General features: G+C 44.2%; 1 protein-coding gene across 1 annotated transcript; it reads left to right on the top strand.

Annotated features, from left to right (window-relative positions):
• The first annotated feature begins 20,696 nt into the window (after positions 1-20,696).
• Positions 20,697-22,235, top strand: LOC128716266 (uncharacterized). Its single transcript, XM_053811187.1, has 2 exons — positions 20,697-20,775; positions 20,857-22,235. Exons 1-2 carry the CDS (start codon positions 20,697-20,699, stop codon positions 22,233-22,235), a joined length of 1,458 nt encoding a protein of 485 aa, XP_053667162.1.
• Positions 22,236-22,879: the final 644 nt, after the last annotated feature.

The raw sequence follows: 22,879 nt of genomic DNA, 5'->3' as shown, positions 1-22,879 counted from the left end.
CAAACCATAAAACGAAACCTATCTTCCTTCGCAGATCACACTCTTCCGAAGGGATCCTTACAGCGCCCGTTGATCAACCACCACCAGAATGTATTTCCATTTTTATTTGCACCGAATAAGCATTCGTGTGTCGTTTGCACGGACGCTCATAAATAATTGATTCTGCCGTTTCTATGAGTATAATGACACACTTATTTATGTACGGACACATGATATGATCATGTAGCGCTGTCATCATGCACCGGGTACCGTGCACCAAGCAGCTAGACTCATGCCGCAGCGGAAAAACGCAATTGGAAAGCATCACAAACAGCAACGACAGGAGGAAAAAAACCCCTTTTTTGTTTCCCGTAACTTTAAAAGTTTGCGGACTAAAAAGTGTGCAACGACAATGAATTCTCAATCGAGCCCGAAGAGGTGCCCGGTTGGTTCAATTGTTGTGACATTCACATTTCGCAGCAGCTCCGCACGAATGACGTATCGTTGCGCGTGGCCAATCTGCTTTGCAATTCAATACGGGTTAGCTGTTTCTCGTTTTTGTTTAATCGCAATGGAAAGTGTACCGGACGACTTCCGACTCGTACGGCGCAGCACACGATCCTGTTCGTACTAAATGCCGGGAGTTGGGAGTTTCAGCACCGACGATACAAAAACGAACATCAGTAGTACCAGGTGGCAACCAGCACACGTTATACTCCTGTCGCCTGTCCTTTTTTGTTGACCATCAAAGGATTGCATCATTGTTTCGCAAAGGATCAACCTGCATTTGTACTGCTGCTTGTGCTGGTTGTTTTGTTTTAAAGACATCTGTTTTTAGCTCCAAACAGTTGCTGTCAAAACGATAAATATTCTAAATGATGAAGTGCAGTTTTAACGGTCAATAATTGGGACCTCTTTTTTGTACGGACACCGGTATGGTCAAACATGAAAATTATTGTTTTAATACGAGCTCTCAAGGAAATGTTTTGCTCCTCCCCATCTGTTCTAGATGTCTCCAAAGTTTGGGTTCCGAGCGATCGTTTAAGGCGCACAAACCGTTGGGAGCCATCCGGATTCGGTTGTTTACGACGGTATCATTCTGATCGATTCTTCGAAACCGGAGATCCCAACCGTAAACTAGACCAATTATCACCCGGAAAAGTCAACAACCGAACCAAAAACCTCGGTGGCCTATGTCAAAAGTTCGGATCCCCCACTTTAGCGGTCCCAAGGGATCGTAAGATTATCGGAAAACTCGTAAACTACGTCTACGGTGAGACCGAGAAAAGTTTCGAGTCTTGCTGCTGAAAGTCGTAAATTTCGTGATCGTTTGCATCGAGTGGTTTTTAGTGGTTTTCCCCATTTTTTTCTTCCTGCATAATAATAATTTCTAGCTTCTTGATTTATAACCCACCACCTTGTTGTTGATACGTTGTTTTGCTGTCTCGCTGACAAAATAACATTGTACTAGCTTAGACTTTGGTTCAACTACATGCATGGAAACTCTAGTACGGGTCCTTCCTTTTTTGTGGCTATGGACGGCACTAACTCGACATGAAGTTTGTTGTTGTTTGCACGTGTATAAAGTGTTGGTTTTGTTTTTCTTTTCACTGCCGCCACGTGACCTCATCACACACAAACACCCGAGTTCTATTTTCGATTACCAGATCGAGAACTCCAACCCCCTATACATCTTTCTCCCCATAGCAGGAGAAGGTAATTGTCATCAGACTTAAAAATAGTGAAAACCCCGAACAATTACAAGCGAACGGTGGAGTTGTCCGGGAGCGGCTGCGGGCACTGTACAGCATTGGTAAGAACATAAAACTAGCCCAAACGTATCGTTCTCGCTGGCGCACGGGACTTACCAGTGGCCCTAGTTTTCCCTACTGCAATGTGAAAGCGATGCTGCTGCATTGGAAAAACAATACCTCGCGTCGAGACACACGGTCGCGGTGGCAAATGTCTGCAGAGCAGACAGGGTCCGCAGCGTCTCCCAAAAGCCGCCGGAAAAACAACGACAACGTCTCGCGGCCGCAATTTATGCCGCGGTGAAAGTCAGCTGACGCTGCAGTCACTACGTGCGGGGCAACAAACAGCTAGAGCAACAAATGAATGCGCGAACTGCATCGGTCGCGATGGGTGCATCCGTTCGGATGCAGCACCAACGGGGGATTGATTGTTGGATAATATTCATCCGCTTTTCGATCCCGGGGGGGAAATTCGGGGAGGTGAAAGTGCCATCTCCGTAAGGCCGTGCTTAGCAGAACGGGCCCCGCCAGCGATTGCCAGCTGCATTTGTAGCTATTTCCCGACTGTCGACAGCTCGGCCTTTTTAGGGAGCGAGTGAAGGATGGAAGCGGGCCTAAAATCACTCTTACCATGAATGAACGGTTTGCGCACACGCGAGGGTTGCAGTGGCTTACGGTGTGGTACGTCCGTGGTTCGTCCGGCTACGGCAAACCAACCGGGTGATGAAGATAAACGGCTCGCTTAACACTGAATTATGTTGACACCGGAGAAAAGGTGTCCACGGGAAAATTGAGCTCCTTGCACTTCTGGCACGATTCACGAGGGAAATCACAAAATTAAAACACAATTAAATGTTGTGACAAACGGTGTGACTTTACGGGAAGCTTTTAGCGTAATGAATAGCGGCGTTTACAGAAGGTCGGTGGGAGATGATTGAACAACTTGCTTGAGAATTGTTACATTTACATCATATGATATGTGTAATTATCTTGTGGAGAATTTGGAACTTTTTAATCAACTAGTTCGATTCTCGTTTTTATTGCACTATTTTTATGAGAATTAATATACAGGTAAAATATACAGGTGAAATTATCGCCAAAATTAGAAAGACTCCGCAAGTGTTGGTGCTAAAGGAACAAAATTCATAGTTTCGCATAGTTCCATGGACGCCAGGATATGTTTGATGTGAAACAAGGGAACAAGAAACAAAACTTGCTATTGCTCATAAAAAGAAAAAGAATAAAATGAATACAAATGTTAGACTAAATATCTCCATTTGCTACTTATTGGATCATATCGGCTTGGTTTTATAAAAAAATATCGAGACACCTATCATTTTCTTGGGAAACAGAAAGTTCTTGGGGAATATGAAATAAAAATTTCGTTTGATGCAATTATCCATGCAGTCATGATTTTGCAGTCACATTTGCAGTCATCAACTTCAGTACATCAGTAAAATAGCTATGTTTGATAGGCACAGCTATTGAAGGGCCTTCCGAAATTCAACACTTGTCTCATGCCGCGCGGACATCCTAGATGGTATAATATTTTTACTTTAATCCACTTTTTCTTTACACCTCACAAATTTGGTAGTGTATTAGGTGCTGGTGTTCTTAACTTGCCCGTCCTAATTCGCCCGCTAGAAACGTGCTTCGAGAATGTCAAGAATCACGGCACGTTGTCTTTCGCTCGTGTGGAGCAAGACAGGCAAGCCATAGTGACCGTAGCGATAGTACTAGACCAGCGGGGACCCAAAGCGTTCCGATCAGAATTCTTCGCATCGTCAAAGGCTGCACTCGGCGTGCCGGGCGATCCACGTGACATCGGTGACAATCCGCGCGGTTGTTCGTAGCGTCGGCTAAGCACAGAAACCGATCGATGAATTTCTAATTTTACTCCAATTCTCATCCACCGACACATTTGCGGCATACGAATCAAGCTACGGCACAGACGTTTCGCTCTTCGCAGTGGCTTCTCGTTGGGGAACTTGTTTAATTTTTGCTTCACTGTAAGCATTCAAACATACTCCGAAGGAGGTCAATACGGTGCATCTAACGGATGCAGCGACCAAAGGAATCGAACAACTAAATATAGCGAAAATTTAGGAACGAAACTAAATCTACTAAGCAGTAGATACTATAAACGGACAAAAAGAAGAGAAAAAAAACATTCACACACACACGTTCCAAATCAAATTGGACGTGTGTCACTTTCGCCGCCAAGTGGTGAAAGTGAACCGAACGCACGATGAACTGAAATGCATCCGTTGCTATTGTGTCTGGGAAAGGAATAGCTATTTTTCTCCGAGTATATTGTACCGCAGAGAAGAATGCCAAGTTAATGCTTTTCCTTTTTTCCACGCTGCAAGGCTGGAAATACACTTCGCGGCAGTTGTACTAAAATAGACACTCGTGCATGCTATTTACGTTTGATAATTGCTTAGCCACCAACAGCAACAATTTTTCATTGAAATTAAACTCTGTTTCAACATTTCGTCGAAAAAAATAACGAGCTCATTATTTGAATGTGATAAAAGATTCCAAAAACATCTTTACAAAATCACAGGCTGGAGGCAAGATCACAGGAAATAATCAGAACAACTAGGCGTAATTAATCAAATTAAATAATATGACAGAAGTGTACGACTTGCAAGAAAAAAGTAACTGAAACGCCGGGAAAGTGGTCTATGAAGCTAAAAAAAACTATGCCAGCACCAGATGAATCAAATACATAGTTGTGCACAGCGGGACCATTTCAACGCGAATAGTCATGTGAAAATAATCAATAGTAAAGATCTAAAAAAATCAGTTTTTTCTAAAAGAGCCACCGATCTACGTTCGGGGATCTCTCTCTCGAACTCCCGATTATTTGTTCATCAAAATTCTTAATGGTTCTTCGAAAATGTTTAAGTTTGTTCACCAATATTTTCCTGAATTTAATACAAATATATCCTACAATTTGTTCCATTTCCAAAGTTACTATCCCATAGTTCTGTGTCTGGCTTTGTAGATCTGCTAGTTGCGAACGGAACCAGATGTGACATTCTTGCCTTACCAACCGAGCGTACAAAGGCATGGCAGCATATTTTTCATAACTATCCCTACGACCAGAAATGACGAAAAAATAAATCTCCTCAGCGGCACTCACACAGACACGCAGCCATAACTGTGCAGGGACTTGTGGACGCATTGTTGCAGGAGGAAAAAAACGACCGATCAATCGATCCTTCGCGTCGGACCCTTTAAACCGGATAGGAAAATCGCTTTCCTTGCTCTCATCGTGCCGGGTGGAACAAACAGCCCCGCTCGCAAATATCTGATTGATGGTTGCCGCCATCGGGTGCCGCCGTACACCTAACCACCGCAACCGCCACTAATGCGCGCGAATCATTTCATTTGACATCGATTCCTAGAATGGTTCCGTCTCCCGGGTGGATCTCCGACGGAAAGGGGAGTGACATTCGCGACCGATTATCTTGCCAACCCAACGGCCATGCTGGCTAGCTGGCTCGCGAAGAAACCCTTTGAGCAACGTTACGAATGCGTATCGGCATCCACCGGGATCAATAAAGTAATTACGGAACTGCCCGTAGATTACGCTCCAGTATCATCGATAGTTTCGCCGAACCGGAAAGTACAACGAGACCGATACGCGAAACCCGTTAGAGCGCGTGGTTTGGTGCTGGCAGGAAAGGACAATGTTGCACGGGGGGAACCTATCGACGTGATCAAGCTTATCCCCAAAGACTCATCTTCGATTATCTTCAATTAATCGTCAAAGCTTAATGATTCATCCATCAAAGTGTGCACGTTTTTTTTTGCCTGCATCACACATCTCCATAAAGATAGATTTTTTCCCGTTCCCATGGTAACGGGTGCTTGTCCTTGTTGAGCCGGTTAGAACAATGGTTTTTGCACATAATTTACCCCGATTCGATCGGTTGTTCGTCTGTTCCGAACTTTAGGTTAGTCTGGTTGGTATACGCTCCCCTTTACCCCAAATATCTGCAACCATTCGATGAGAACCAAGCGCTAACACCGTTTACTGTGCGGCATTTCCAGCGAAGCTGCGTTCTTCGTCACCGTAACAGGGTTACTGGTGGAATTCTTATCCCCAGAATCGGATGGATCTTCACCTAAAATCGATCGATGCACTTCACTTGGGGCCGTGAAGCAAACAAGCAGGATGATCAAACAAACAACAATACGCACACAGAAACAACCGATCAGGGTCGTTGCAGGAAGGGGATTTCAAAGTGTTTTACTTCTGCTTTTTTGTCTCTTATCGCACGACAGAGCGTGGGAAAGTGTTTGGAAAATTGCCGACATTCTTGGTGAGCTTGTTTGAATTTTATTGCTACCAATGCACCACATCCTCGGATCGGCACTCTCATTTTCATGTCGCCCCGAAAAAGTTGCTCCTGATGACGTAGTTACAACGAGTTCGGGTGCTTGTATCGTAGACAGAGAATTTGAGGCTTCATTTTATAATTGGTCTTTTACATTGTTGGGCGTCAACTGTAAGGTTTTCGGCTGTAGGTAAACAGTATCTTAGAATTTGGTGCCCACAAACGATTACATGTTAATGTGAAAGGGACGTTTTGAGTGATTGGAGTGACTTCACTATTTAGACGAACACGTGTATTATTATTTCTTCGTAGTATTATCAAATTCTTAGAAATCTATTGTATAACGATATTTACATACTGCATTTGTTCTTGATATATACTAAACTTAAAGGAATATTAAAACATTTTTCTAATTCTTAAGATTATGGCTACATTCGATGCTATGTTATTTCTCGTTAATAGTCTAAACTGATTATTTTGAATTTTGATACGTAACACTATATATGAATAATAAAAAAAAATCACTGAAATATTAAATCGTGTGATAAGATACTCCATTTTGTTTAAACTCAAACCTTATGATGCTAGTTATAGTACTATCAACTTAATTTTACTTACATTAAGTATACCCATTCGTTCATGGAATATCTTCGATCACCAGTGTCCGGTGGTCGGAGTATTACAGTGAACACACAACTTTAAACCTTCTTCGTACACTTTATGGACAATTATTAATCCAGATGTTAGCCCACGATTCGGTGGAATTTAGCAACGTGAAACATCTTAATTGATGATCCTGCCCGATACAACACAACACACGCCCTGTGGCAGAGGTCTTGTCGAAGGGCCTTGGCGATTAGCAAGATGCAGTTTCGCGGGTGTGTATCGCGTTTATTGGACCATTCTGTTCGCCGGATTGCTTGCTGCGTCCTATCCTTTTGAAGCGCTTACAGCACATGAACAAATTCTCCGAAACGCAAGTATATTGCTGCTGCTAAAAGGGCCACCTCAGCCAGTGTGCCTTTGCGGTGTCAAAGAGAGTTATCAAGGCCGTGTGTCAGTGTGTCTCCATCGCTACCTTCTGCTGACCGTGTCGAAAGGGAGAACAATTGAATCAGATAAGAGATGATCGTGTTAGATCTGAAATATTACTGCACACCTTCGGTACCGAGACTGCGCGTGCAGCAAAAGGTAAGGTTTTTGTCAACCCGTTTACGAAAACTCCGCCCCGGGCTTGGAAGCTGCACACAAAAACCACAAAGCCTTTTGCAAAAGCTGCAACGTTGGAATCGTTATAAAACTGGTTTAGTTAACAGCGTTGTAACGCGCGTACATTCGTCTTACGGATGAGGGTACCTTCCAAGGAGAACTCTTTACCATATCCAGTGCATTAATGGTGTTCTGCTGGAAGCAGCGCTCGTAGAATAAATGCAAACACCGGTAGAGGAGTAAATATTTTAATAAGAGAAACCCACCGAAAGGCACACGTCGTACCATCTTCCTGTTGTTCAGTGGCTTTGGTTAGTATTTTGTAATTATCTTCAACTATTTCTCCCCCAGTCTCATAAAATCCTAGGCCTACGTACGGAGACGTACAGCACTAGTCTTTGGCTTATCGCGAAGATATCGAGTTTGGTTAGGGAATCTGCCCAGATTCAGCAGAGAACTTCGGACTAAGATTATCATGTTTGCTATTATCGCGGGTTGCTACAGGCGTGGGGAATGTTTTCGGAAACGAGTCCTGCTTTCCTTTGGTCCATACTGGTCCAAAAATCCTTTTGTACCTTTACCGACTGTACTTGGCAGCTAGAGCAAACGGAAGACCTTCGGTACATGCGGTGGATCGTGTGGTGTCGATAAGATGCTACTATAAGAACCATTGGCATTTGCTACCAAGCCTACCCGAGCTGAGTTCGTACTTCTCCGTGTAAAGATCTTTCTCCGTCGAACAGTCCGTCGGACGTCTAATGCAACCTAAGGCCAGCTCTCGAACCACTGCTACCGAACCGAAGAAATCTTTATTGAAATTGTGTGTAAATTATTTGCCTCATCCTCCTGGGGTCCTACCAACGAGTGGGCCTTAGAAACGGATAAATGCTAAAGATTTCTCAAGCCTAGGAGCGTCCTCGCCGATTGTCCCTCCTCTGGCACCCGCAACCAGAGCTTTCCTCACATTCATCAAAGCCACCAACGATTGTGTGCGGGCAGTGGCACGATACCGGCCGGGTACACTGAATGCAGGCGTATGAAGTCAATGTTTTAATTTATAGACTCCGGTCTGTCTGCAGCGCACTACGAGCACCGAACATCGGGTGTGATGGTGTGGTTCTTGCTGCACCCGCAGCGCAAACCGACCACTGCAGATACAGCCTGCTGCCGGTGAATTTGTGCTGCAAAGCGCGGCAACCCATCCGATTCTGGGCGAAAAGCGAATTGCAGATTGGGGTTATGTCGGTTGCCATTTTGCCATCCCCACCACTACCCACTACCGCTCCGGGCTGGAGGTGGGGGTTTGATGCAGTTCCGGATGCAGTTTTGCTGCACAGTACATCAACATCAAACGCATGCCTCAGGTGCTGCAGATATGCTAGGTTTTAATTGAAAATCGGCCTCACTTTGTTGAGAGGCTTTGCAGGTTTTGCAAAGTAAAATACGGATAGGCATTTCGTCAACTTTGTTTTTTTTTTTTTGTTGTTTTGTTTAATTCGCTCCAGGCAGTCCCAGTGCGGCGTTCATTAGATGATTGGGGCTTTGTGTAATTTAATTAGCCAGCTGGAGAAGCTGCTGACGTGATTAGAGTTAATATTAATGTGAATTGAGTATTGATTATTACATTTTGATATTAGTTTAAGACTATGAAAAAAGGGCTTGTTTTAGCTCAAATTTTTCGAAAGTTCCTGTGTCGGCTCCAAGTTCCAAAATATGTTTCTTCCCATTATTCAGTACACCCTTCTTCGCACTGGTAATTCGCAAGATAATCGTAAATGGTTCACTCTCGCTAGCTAATAGAACCATTGCTGGGAAAGCGATCCCAAAGCCATTCCCATTTCAGCAACCAAACGACTCCATCTTCTAGCCATAACAAACGCGTCCGCCGCACGTTCCACGATTGAGTTGATTGTCGGCGATGATTGTGTACGCTGCATTAGCGTTGCCTGCGATCTCTACCCAGCGGGAGATCGCCGAAGGTACCTTTCGGCTTTCCGGCTTTCGGTATTCGCCTGCAATCAATTAATGTATCAATCAAAATGTAATAACACAAATTTATTGAATGCTTCGATACCGTTCGCTATACCTTGGGATCCATGCGCCAAGTGGTTGATGGTGGTGTGTGTGTTTTGGAACCTGGGGCACCGAGTTTCTATCCCACCCTCTTTGCAATCCTGCGGTTCACAGACGCCTCACCGCACTCTAATTGAAGCTTGCAATCAAATAAATTGATTATCGTTCAGTCGCCACCATCATCATCGTTCGGTTCACGTCCGACGCTGCATGCTTCGGCGACATTATAAATAGCGAGACCCGTCAAACCGAGGTGCCGATCCAATCCCGACACCGGTCAATCGGATCCTTTGCAAATAGCTGAAATATTAGCGCTCGAGTGCTTTTGTCACGGTAACACCTTAGCACGAAGCACGAAGGTTCGCTTACGGTGGAAGCCCGGAAGCCTGTCTGTCAGTGCTGAAATCAGCTCGACTTCGCACTGCGTTGGTGCATAATTGCGTGCATCTCCGGTCCAGGTGGTGGCATTTGTGCTTTTCGGAATACTGTCGCGAGATTGGAAGCTGTCACTTTTTGAGCTTTATCCTTTATCCCGGACGAGGTAAACGTTTTTTTTTTGTATCTGGTTGAGGATTACAGGACAGGATCAATTTAAAAATGTAACCAAGCCAATAAAAAATCATTACTTTCTTTATATTACCTTTTAAAAATGTCCAGTATTTAATGAAAAGGCGTTATTACTGTTTTTCAAATTATTTTACTCCTTGAAAACGTTATCATTTCACTGTATTGAATCGCTATTGATATCTCTTTAATTCTCATAAAGAGCCTTAAAGTATGCAGTAAGCTTAGCATTCGAAAACGAAGATGAGAACAGAACTAGTTTTTATGAAGTCCTTCATACATTGATAAGCATTGATATCATTTAGTTCTTTCTTGTTATACTAAACACTGTTGCCCAAAACATTATACCAAAGGTTAAAACACGAACAAAAATATCACACAATTACGGTGTTTAACTCCATTTTGAATGATCAAAAAAATGATTGAACGGTGTACAAATTGAAACCCCCAAAAAGCGAGCAAAACACCACAGCTCCACACTTTCCCATGCGGACCGTGCGTCCGCAAAACATTCCACGCGAAAAATTCTGTCCACGGTTCCTGTGAGAAAACAGGCTGGCGAGCTAAAGGAAAAGCCAAGAACCTGCAGCATTACATCTAATGCGATTCAGACGGTACACGGCGGCCAAACTTCAAACGGTCGATTCGGTCGAACACAGGACGGCACAAAGCCCGAACCCGACCCCCGGGGGCAAACGCTTCGTGACGCGTTCCTTGCGCGGCGTTCCCTGCTGCCCTGGGAGAGTGTATACCGATCGAATAGCGATCGTTCGAAATTGCCCCAACCAATAGCGGTGGATACAATCGTGTCGGAGAAATACAGAACGAGCCAACTGAAAAAAAAAACACGCAGCCACAGTACACAGCCCTCATTGACCAACTGGACGCACCGTTTAATGAGTTTACTTCCACGTCTCGGGGCAGCTTCTCGTCATCCCCGACCAGCTCTAGTGCGCTGCTTTTGGAGTAGCTCCTAAAGTACGCCAAATCTTCCGCTTCGCTTGCACGGTTTCTACCGCACTCGCCCTGGTCCTGGTTTGAAAGTTCCATGCTGCTAAATTTGGTCGGCCATTTTTCTGTCCTTCCACGGCTGAGGGATCTCATCGGATGCGGATCTCGATGGCCGGCGAAAGGCGATGCAACCGTAGCAGCAACAACAAAAAATCGATTCTTCATCGACCGTAAAGGCAGAGAAAAGGCTCAAATGAACCGTCTTCGGGAGGTTTATACACAACGTAGAGTTTGTTTTTTGTTGTTGTTTTCTACCGCCACTACCATCCAAGATCCAGTACGCTTATCATTAACATCTCCAATGGCCGAGCGATCCTTTGCCTTTCAGGACGTTCAGCTTCAATACGGCACAACGCACGGACGACATTCGGCGCACATCCTCAGCTGTTGCGTACGGGTGGATGGTATTCTGTGGCGTAAAATAGAAATCTCCAAACTCGGCAAGGTCCGGTGAAGGTGGTAAAACAACCAAGGCAGCAAGGGCGAAACAACAGGGAACCGTTTCACGGAAATCGGTACCATTGGCCGCTTGAAGTTCAAAAGGAATCCGTTTGTTTCGCAATCCGGTACGATGCGGTGCGATTTTTAATTTGTTTTTCTTTTCCGTTGTCTTTGAACAACTCTCGGAATCGTCGCGATTTAGTCGTCTTTGGGTCGGCCACTTGTTTCATATGCCAAGTTTTCTGCATTTTGTCCGTAACGCGCAATGATCGTTGCACAAAAGAATAACTTCAATCGATCGTTTAAAATACCCTCGCTGGATACATAATTTTGCTTCCCATTTTCGATGTTGTTGATGGAACTTCGGAATAAACATTTCTAGGGAAAATGCCCTCTTTTCTGCTCGATTACTGAGCTCCATGTTTAACAGCAATTAAGATTTGTTCGTGTATGATGAAAAGATAAGTCACACCGACAGCTTGACCGAAAACAACGCACTCGAAGCGTTGCCGGGAACCCATTACTCTCCTCGCTTCCCTTATAAAGGGTCTAAAGAAGACATCGGGGAGGGATAACGCCATTAATCCGATCGTCTTAAGACGCCGTCAAGCCGGCTCAACCAACCGTGGGGATAATCGCGTGCTGTTTCGGAAACCAAAAACAAATGAGCCTCATTTGCCATTCCCCCTTCGGGGTTTTTCACAGCCAATGTACGTGTAGCTTGTTAATTCTAATCGAAATTGATGTACATCACTTACTCAAACACCTTTGGTGAAAGCTACCGGGAGACCGCTCAAACGCTCCACACATGGGCAGCAGTTTGCTGCGATCATATCGCTGCTGTTCAATCTTTGACACCTTGTTGGCGGCTCGTGTCGTGTGACCACCGGTACGACCCTTGCGGAGACGACCACCCTTGGAACATAGACACTCTTCTGCGTTGAAGAAATCTTCACAGATGTTTAATGAGCACGATCGCGTGCGTGCTGTCCGTTCCGTGCCACGTTGTTCATCGCTCAAACTCACACCCATTCTGTGCTTGCCGGTTCGGCTGCTGCTGCTTCAGTGGCATCATTATTTAATAGTCGGCACAAGCACAACAACACCAGTACGGGGAGGATCAGTAAAGTATGCTTAATCTCGCCAGTCAACGCTTCATGTCATGTTGGTTTATTTTTGTCAACTACCAGCGCCACCTTCTACCCCATTCCATCGCCCGTCCCGGTGTCAGAACGTGTAATTGATCTGTGACGTGATGTTTCTCGACGTTGTGCCGTTGTTCACACGCGTCTCTGGAGCTGTTGTCTCCGGCACTGGTTGGGTAATACTGTGACAAATTTACAAACCATGATGCACGGTACGGAAATGGTGGAACAAAACACAGCTTGAGTAATGATTTCAGCTCCAAACCGCTAATGAACATCGTAAATTTGATGGCAAATATGAAGGAAAGCACATTACACACCGCGAGAACACAAATCTGTTCTGTCCGATTTAATCTCGTGCGGGGTTAATTCATGCATTCAGCGAAACAATAATGCAGATGGTTTAATTGGCTGTACAGACGTGAACATTTCCAGCTGAATTGATTATGAACCACAGTGTGACCAAAATACCTCCGGATACCCTTCCAATTCTCCAGGGAAATAGTGTGTCATGATCATGAACGTGGGTTTTAAACTACCAGTAAATATTTGTTCCGACTGCCACATAAAATAAACTTCACAAGGTTGTTGTTTAGGTAGGAGTACTTTTAAATTGACCGTACAATAATATTTCAAAAGCTCATTTATGATTAGACATTAAAGGGACTATAGAATATAAATGTCCAGAAAATCTAACAACACGACTTCCAGCGTCCACATCACCATCAAGCTTGAAGCATTACATTCAACGCGTAAGTTCGCAAAACTATGCTGTTTCACCATCGCACAAGATTACCAGACCGAATAGTGAGTTTCCCGTAGTGCCCTGCTAGCGCCGGACCAAAACGGAAGTAATTGCGGTAATTAATTGTGTTTTGATTAATTAACGATTAAAGTCAAATACACTTTGTTCGGTCGGCTGGACTTTTGATGAAACTGGAACACGACGTCGGCACTCGGACACTTAACTCAACGCGCTTGGATCTTCGACTTGGATGGAAGCATCCGTTTCGATGCTGGTCAACCGAAAGGCATAGGCACCGTGCAGCTCAGGATCACTCATTACCCGCTGGCAGGAGATGGGGGAGAGTGGGGCAATGCAATCGATTTAATTACGCAATCACTACCGGCAAACCGTCAGTAACAAACCCCGCGCACGTCGATAACGAACGCGACCCCAAACTCGAACGAGCGGGAAGCAGCCGCTGGAAAGCCTTTGATTTCTACCGACACCGAGCTGTCGAATGTCTTGAGAAAACAATCAACCATCCCTGCGCCATTGAAGAAAACGCCACTGGGTGGATACGATCCGGAAAACGCTCCGTCTGGAGAGTGAACGCAAGCGGAAAGCCCACGGCGAAGTAAGGCCAGTCAGTAAGGAGCTGCGATGTAATTAGTTCAGGCCCATTCCACAAACCCTCGTCATGCGTGGTGCGTCCGGAGATGAAAGATGCACCTTCACGATGGTTCCGAAGCCACGCTACGAACACTCCAATTGCTAGGAGATTTATTCGCGCGTAAACCATTTCTCTATCTCCGCCATTACATCTATATTTAAGTGTTTTGCAAACAAAATTCGCACAAAAGACGTCCCCACGGGAAAAAAGAAACACATTTTCATCGCTTTAGATCTAACTTGGATTTAGAAATGCCTGGAAGAACAAACTTGCCCGAACCCCGGAGGCCCTGGGAATTGTTGGGTGATTTATGTGAGCTAGCTCCACAACGACCCCAACATCTACACACACACACACACACCCCACAAGTAACCGAAGATAGTTCCAGAGAAACTCGTCGGTCAGCTACTTGATATCGAATCGCATAAATATCAATTAATAACCGATCGATCGCTTTGTGTGTGTTTCTGTACGTTGGTTTACGTTTTTTTTTTTTTTTTGGACGATAACCTTCCGGGTCCTGCCGACGCTCAGCCACAATATACCTCGGCGGATTTGGCGGGATTGTCGGGTTGGGGAACAACACTCTCAAATTTATGACCCATTTGCAGTCGATTCATGTCCTCATTTAGTCACACGGTCCACCGATCGAAGCTACCACACGGGTGCGATGTCTTTTTTCGTAAATTCTTGTATTCTTTTTCTGAATCAGATCCGCTGTTGTTTTTTCGTGGTGTCTTTCCTCCTTCCTATCATCTCTAGGAACCTCTGACCCAAACCACAACAAGCCCCTGAAGAGCCCGTGTGAAGAAGGTTGTATTTTTATATTGAAGCAGTTTAGAACAGCCTCAGTGGCTCCTTTTTTTTCTCTTTTGGCTCTTCGTTCCCTGGCAGACCGCATCTTTTCCACGGTGGATGATTTATTAGATCAAGACACCATGCCGTCACGTTGCGCCTTCTCAGTTTCCTGAATGTTCTAGCCCTCAGATGGTGTATCGTTTGTTTGGTGAGTTTTGTTTGTTTTTAGCCCCCGGCTCCACCTCGGGGACTAGCTCCGAACGAGCAGGTTTCTCAGGAAAGTCGAGGCGTGTTTATGATAATGGCAATCGAAACTTATTAGAGACACATGTCTCTAAATTAGACATGATCGATACAATCGATTTTAATAACGATGAGATCACGTGATTTTTTTTTAGTTAAACTTAAATCCTAGTATAATCATAATGCCACAAGAGAACCACAATGTCTTCGTAGTTGTACTTTAGTAAAGAGAGCAAAAAGTTTGATCGACATAGTGAATCTAGCGACGTGAAGGAACCGTAAGCGCAGCATATCGATCGATTTTTCCTGGTAAATAGCGGTGGCGACATCATTTATCTTAGCTTAACTCGTTCATCTTCCTGTGTTGTTCTCCTACCCTAGGTTCCAAGGGCAAGCGTCTCCCTAATCCAAAGTCCAAAAAAACGCCCGATCGGTCCATTGATCTACAGATTCCAGATCGGACGCCGACGGTGATCTATTTCGTAGATAACGCCACTGGCTATTGGAATTGAGCGGGTTGAGCTAGGAAAGAAGTTGTGCTAGAATTCTTCGAAATCGTCTCACTAGAAGCGGGATCGGATTGTCCATACCTGTGTCGATTTGACTGTCGATCGCTTCAACGTACCCGCAACCGGGTGGACACGAACCAAATATTTAAATTATGTAATTAATGATGTTTATGAATTTATTGACAATTTACCAAGAATTTATTGATTTGCTGCGGGTGGGGAACTCAGCGGGTAGCCAAAATATCGGGAAGAAAACCCTTGGTTTTCTTGACTGCTCGTTGATTCTCTCCTGGAAAAACGTACACCCTACGCGTGATTTATTTGGCGCTTCGAACAACTGATTTCGAAGCTGGCAATTGGAACCATTGAAAGTGCTTCCCACCAGGAAAGTGCCTTTATGTCTTGTGAAATATTGCGCCGATAATTAAACGACATAAAAGCAAAGCGAGAAATAGGACGAGTGAGCGAGTGAGTACCCAACGAGATAGGGCACATCGTACAACATATGTGACGATATTTGTCTTCCCACAAACTGAACAAAGCAGAGTTTCTTTTGGCGCCTCCAGACAAAGACGAACTGCCTATTGCACACTTCTTAAGCCGGCCGACAAACAGAGGCCTCCCAGAATTAATATTACACGCAGTGTATAGTATCTTGGAAGAACGGCTAAAAATAAGCTTGCACCACTCGCATCTAGAAGGGCAATTCGTGATTGTTAAGGGATCCAAAATTTTGTGATTTATTTCCTAAAGTTTCCGTTTTGATACCGATACGAAGTAAAATAACCACTGTTTATTTAAGCCTGCGACTTTTAATTAGGGCCAAATGTTAATATGCATCACAATGGAACATCAGACCCGTTCATGTTTATATTTTATATTGACTCAGTTACCAGAACGCCAACATGATCAATCCAAGTGGAAATACAAGCCATGCATGATGACTGAAATCTTCCCAACCGTCTGTCTATAAGTATCAGGACACCCGAAAATACGAAACCCCCTCGTCAAGTTTATAGCAATGAACTAATCGATGAAATCAATAAGTCACTGAGTCTCTGCCCCCTCGGGGAAAGACTTATCGATCGAGTTTCGATCAGGACGCATTTTAAATCTGTACCACACAAATAAATGTTACCGTCCTTCGAGGCTTTAAATCTCGTTGTCTGGTGCTGGTGTTCAGACAGTGCACCAAAGATAAAGCAACGCAGTTCCAGTTCCTTCCGAGTGTCGGTGGGATATGGGACCATCGTTGGTGTATCGTTTATTCTAATGAGCAGGTCGGCAGAGTAGGCTCCAACGATCATCTCGAGCATTGATCAACACGATTGGGACATTAAACGGGAATGGGATTGGAAAGGATGTGGCGTTATTTATGAGCTTTTCGGCCGCTGCTTCTTGGGAAAACATGAGCACGATAAATTTGTACGCAAAAGATAGCGGTTTTCCGATTAGGGTCGATTATAAAAATCGGCACTTAAATTGTAACGGTCAGCCTGACAGTTGGACGATGTCACCCGGTAGCCAAATGCCACGACATGCACATTCTTGAAAGATGTTGTCAAGAGGCTCTGATGTTTGTTTACATTCGTGTAGAGATCACTTTTTTAAATTATCAAATTATTGTTCAAGGGGCGATTCTTTTAGCTACTTTAGGTGGATCGTAACCGGTGTATTAAAGTTCAATATGTTTCAATATCTTCCTTAGATCCCCAAAAAAGCAACTGTCCTTCCAGAAATTCAATATCTGCCTCAGACAATAGAAATCCATACCGTGCGAATCGCATAGAGAAGCATTGCTGCTGCATTAGAAATTGGCCCAACGCTACACACGCTACACATTACAGCAGCATCGAATCGGCACCGTATCTACCCAAAGAAACCATGGTGACGCTAGAAAAAAAGATGCGCGAAGAAACCACTGCCCCACCAAACAACCGTTCGAATCGATACTTATCGTCGTCACGTTGTTATTTATTGCAAATCGACGGGCGGGAATTATATTTTCGGCATTTTTCGTAGTAATTTTTCTCGTTTTCGCACGGTCAATTAAATGGGACACACGGAGCAAAACCATTTCCGTGCTGCAGCAAGCGAGTGTGTCCCGACCCATTCGAGCAAGCGTGAAAAGGCGAAAAGCCAACGAGGTTTGTATGGCACTTGGGAATGGGAAAGAATCGGGAAGGAAGGATAAGAAGTGTAAACCCACAAAAAACACACACTTCAAACAAACCTTCCACCTAAAGAAGTCCTTCGTTCATTTGTATCTTCCGTAGCCCTGCCTGTACACGTTCATCGATTGCGAGTTTGTCGAATCGGCCGGAACACGGTTCCGTATGGTGACGACTGGCGGCATCGGTCTCAAAAAGGCTGCGACTTTTCCCACACTCTTGCCTCTCCAGTATGCGCGCATGTTGGACATTTGTGCATTGGATGATGGAGCACAAAAAGAGGAAGAAAAGCACGGAACGCAGGAGCGAACGAGAGGGTCCGCATTTCGGGACACTTTGAGTAACGCCGTTCCTTCGATGATTCGCGAAAACCCAGAAACATACACACAGAATCGCAGATAAATAGATAGTGAAGGAGATAGAACTCGCGGAACATGGTTACGGTATGGCGGTAGAGTGGTACGGATTTGGTCAATTCGCAAGCACACACCGAACGAAAGAGAACGAATCCCCCATCTCCGACGCTGGAAACGGTACCAAGACGCCCGGCGGAACGTCCAAAAGAAAAGTACATCGTTCGGGCAGCGGTGTCCCATTGTGTCACCGGGAGTGCCCTTGTCTTGTTGACCTTGTCGTGCTTGCTGCCTAGTGGTCGTACGGAGATTCTCGCTTCCCAAACTGAACCGCGGTTCCTATTTAACGCGTCGTCGTGATGCAAGTTGAAAGAGTATGCCGCGCTGCAACTACGAAACGGGAACCATTTTTAATGGGTACGCCAAACTCAACGTGGACCCACGGAAGGAAGCAATGCACCGCGAACGGTTAGGTATTAATTAAAATATGTAAAATTTTAATTGATACAAACGCCGAGAAGGGTAAGTGCCAGATCAGGTGTGAAATGTAGTTACGGGTTGGATTTGGAAGATGTGATCTTCGAGGGGGTAGGTATTACGTTCAACGTAACCTTACTATTTGATGAATGTTTTAATGCCCGTATAAATTTTACTTTCAGCTACACACCACTCAGAACAAGCGCTTGGCAAAAAAAACACCTTAATTGGGTATGAAAGAATCGACAGAGTGTTGATAAATAAGTACTTACCCGTTGCGCAAAGCTTAAGCGTTTTAAATAACTTCCACCAATGAAGTCGAAGCCGCATGAAGAACCGTACGGATGGTACGGTAACCACCATCGACAGACAGTTCTACCGAGCACCGAAATCTCAAAGGCAGCGCGCGCGCACGATGATGAAGGCATTCGAAAAATGTTATCCTGCTGCGTTTTTTCCACTCATCGTACACGTCACGATTATTGATATTTACAAGCGCCTTGTCGCGATCCCGAAGACGAAGACAGTCGGATGGCGGTACTGTGAGCCATGCAAACGCACTCTACACGTTTGGGAAAACGATGGCTACGATCAATCAATATCATCTCTGGCCGTTGCTGGTCAGGTTGCCACAATGATTAATCTAATGTTGTCACGGAGCGCCGGTAGAGCCGTGTATCCGTGCGGCTAAAGATCTACAAACCAGCATACACCCGAACGCGCAGGAACGCGTCGTGATGGCTGAGCTTGGCTGCTCTTAAATTCTACCGAAAAAATTGAGATCTCGAATACGATCGTTCTGAGATCGTCAACTGTTCGAGAAAAAACGCGAATGGAAAAGAAAGCGTTCTGGACATACCAGTCGCCATTCTTTTCTAGCCGAGGATGAAATTCTTTACCGCTCGAGCCTTACTGTTGGCACTTCCAATTCCATACCCCAAATCGGGTTCGATTAATAAGCATAATCGATAATTGGATCGAGCCTCCCCCATAAAACTAATGGCCAACGATTAGCACACCAAGTTTTGTTTCGAAAACGGCGCCGGAACGGCAAAGCACAAATGGTACGCGCAAAACCTGTTCAGTTCTTCAACACCCAATCGCGCCGCGCCCCTCGTTCGGCATACCCTTGCAAACGCGTACCGTTCCACATTCCATAATCCGATTTTACAAACACCGGTCGTTTTAGCAGCGATCACATTCGGGCATTCCGTGTCACGGCACGCGGATACCGTGCCGGCTGACTGTGCGAATGGCGATTCCACCGCCTCGAAGGATTGATATTTGGCATGATAATTCAAAGATTTCGGGCGGCATCTCTTAATCTTGCGCCACCATGATAAATATGAGTGGAAAAGCGCAGAACGTGCGAAGGCTCGCAAGTAAACCTGAAGTTACAGCGCAGCGGATGATGTTTCAAATATTCTACCTCCTTCATTCGGACAACGTTAGTCAGTGACCAAACTTATCTGCCAGCTGTACGCGCGAAGTAGCCATATGGTTAACCGCTTTTGAACCCGTCGTCCGTTCGCGTCTTTCTTAATGATGTCAATTAATGGCTGAAATATTGCGACGATTTTAAAAACTCGTGTCGAGCGAATAGATATTAACAGCTCTTCGATGTCGACCCGTACGCAAGGATGTCAACAATCTGCTTCGAGAATGTGTTTCCCACGATAAGGAGATGGGATGCGAATTTTACCCAATGCTTTTGATACAGCAATCACATGGAAGATTGTTAAAATTAATGCTGAGAGTTATATTAATTGCATCACATCAAGCTTTTCCACAAAATTCAATTACGGTTTAAGCTGGGAAAGGTTATGTACCCGGGTATTACATCTGCTTTGAAGTCTTGGTTTGCGGCAAAAGTGTCTGGGACAGTTCCAGATAATGCTTCATCGGATGCAACTCATTCATTCCGATCATTTCTGCTAGCCACACGCATATATTGATTGCACACCCCTGATAAGATATTTCCCTTGACATATGACAGGTGTCACACACTTTAGCTGTGTGTGTTCTGCATCTTGTGCGTATGCGGTCAGAATTGTCCGTTTCCATAGCAACCATCCAAGAGTTCGCGCCAAACTGACCAACTCCTAGCATTAAATTTTCACAAGCCATTCTTAGTCAGAACGGCAAGTGTTTCGCTTCATACTGCTTGTGTTCCGCTTGTGTAGAGGAAATTTATTGAAAACGAAAAAGTATTGAAAATCAACGAGAATGATTGGAATACAGGCTCTGGAAACCAATAAGCCGGTGGTTAGTGAATTTACGACAAAAGAACGGAGACCGCTAAAAGGTAAGTACTGTGCCATAGCGTTTAGTCTCCTTTTTACTTCGATCAATCAAATTATAATTGCTTCTCTCGTTTAATGTGCAGATATCGATGTAAATCGAAGCCACCAACTTAATATACCGTCTAAAGATGGACGAAACATAGGGAAGGCAACCATTTCTTCCGGGTTCCGGGTGTTTGCAGATGGCGAAACTAATGTGAAGATACCGGTGAAGGTATCTGCGGATGGCGAAAAACAGGTATTTGGTGCCAAAAAGCCGTTCCAAACGATCAATGGGACATGTAGTAAAAAATTGATTACTAAAGACACTGGTCCGATAAGTGTGGAACAGGTTGATGTCGGTTTCCGGGCCAACTGCGGTGTCTTTAAAGATAATTCCCTTTCTGATCACACCATTTCGGCAACTAGTGCAAAGGTTGCTAATATGAACTGGCTTGAAAAACAGCTTGCTATGCTTCAAGTCAAAGAAACATCGAGCAAACCCCAGATACTTGTAACTAATTCATGTGGTGTAGGTGTTAAAAATACTGTCTCTACTGTAATTCCTAATATCAATGAAATTGATAACTTGGCCCGAAGTGCTAAGCAATATGAAGATAACGTATGCGCAGGAAAAGCAAAAGAACCAGAACCATCAACCAACGATACAGGTGCAATAAGAAAAGTTGTCTCGGATACAGCTAATTCTACCAAGTTTAACAATACTAGCCAGTTGCCAATATTCAAATGGAATGTTATGGCTGAAGAATGGAACACCACGAAGGAAAAACTCTATGATCATGGCAATTCTAAAGATTCTTTTTCATCTAATGTGGGTGTACAACAAATATCAACGCCTTGGAATTTTGACGCATTCAATGTTGAAACAAATCTACCTAATCAGTACACAGATGCTACCGGAATCAATCGTAATTTTCCGAGTACTACCCAATCAATCGGTAGAAAAATTGTCGGAAAAAAGTGTACACCGTTTGAAAGGGGCCATCAAGTTGCGGCTAATGATATTCTGCGTGAGTTGGATGATCGGACTGAGGAAATTCAACTCTACGAAAGATATAAGGAAGCACGCCGTAAGAAAGCCATTGAAGCGATGCGTGTGGAACAAGAAAGGAAGAAAAGGAAAATTGAGTTGCGCCCAAACGTACCGACTAATATGAAAAATCCACAGCAGTCTACTGTGATCAGAGGTAGAAACTATCCAACGGAACGTTTCGGTATCGATGGTTTCCAGCGTCCAACTAATACTTCATACAATCCCGGGCCAACACTTCCGTTGCCTGCTATTGCTCCCGGTGTAAAACCGAGTGTTTGCATTATCAAATATTCAATACCACCGAATGAGCCGATACGCTACGAACCGATAGACCTATTGAGGATGAATACATCAAACAAAAATGCTGACAAACGATACGGTAGTGCATGGACATGTCATATTGGTATGACACATTTCAGTAGTGATTAACCTTGTTCTATCGACTCTGTTCTAGTGCCAAGAAGCATCAGGAAAAGTTGATGAAATAACTCCGAATGGGTTTCTATGCTTAATTTCTAAATATTATTATTAAAGAAGATGCTCTATTTGTAACAGTCGCCAGTAACGAAAATTAACTTAACGAACTACGCGCGAGTTACTTTCCGAACGATGCAAGGTGAACTTTCCAATGTTTTTTTTTCTTAATTGTTTAATTAATCATTCGTAAATTGTAACAAAACTGGTTAAAATAATAATAAAGATTGTTTTTATTCGATTTTCTTAACCTCAAACGAAGCAATTTGTAAGCTTTGTCACTTTTGTTAACAGAATAAATTCCATTATTCACCAAGTTTGTTTTTGGAGTCGCCATGTCTGCTACGGTACCGTGAGAAAAAATCATTCTCATAAAACACACTCGCACTGTCTATCCTGCAGTGTGTAGTATATTAAAGGGTCGGTAGGGTCGTCGTAGCATACATTTTCAATGCTTACTGAGATACATCGTAGTCATTCTTAATAGCATTCTAATCAGTTCACAAGAGTGCTCAAAGTTTGCGATATCATTTTCACCAACAGACACATTAGCCGCGTAATGCGTTAATAACACGAGGAATGGAATTTATTTGCAAAGA

The sequence above is a fragment of the Anopheles marshallii genome, chromosome 3 (genome assembly GCF_943734725.1).
Source record: "Anopheles marshallii chromosome 3, idAnoMarsDA_429_01, whole genome shotgun sequence".
In the NCBI taxonomy this organism is placed as follows: Eukaryota; Metazoa; Arthropoda; class Insecta; order Diptera; family Culicidae; genus Anopheles; species Anopheles marshallii.
Note: the sequence above shows the minus strand (reverse complement) of the source record. Positions and strands in the feature narration are given on the sequence as shown.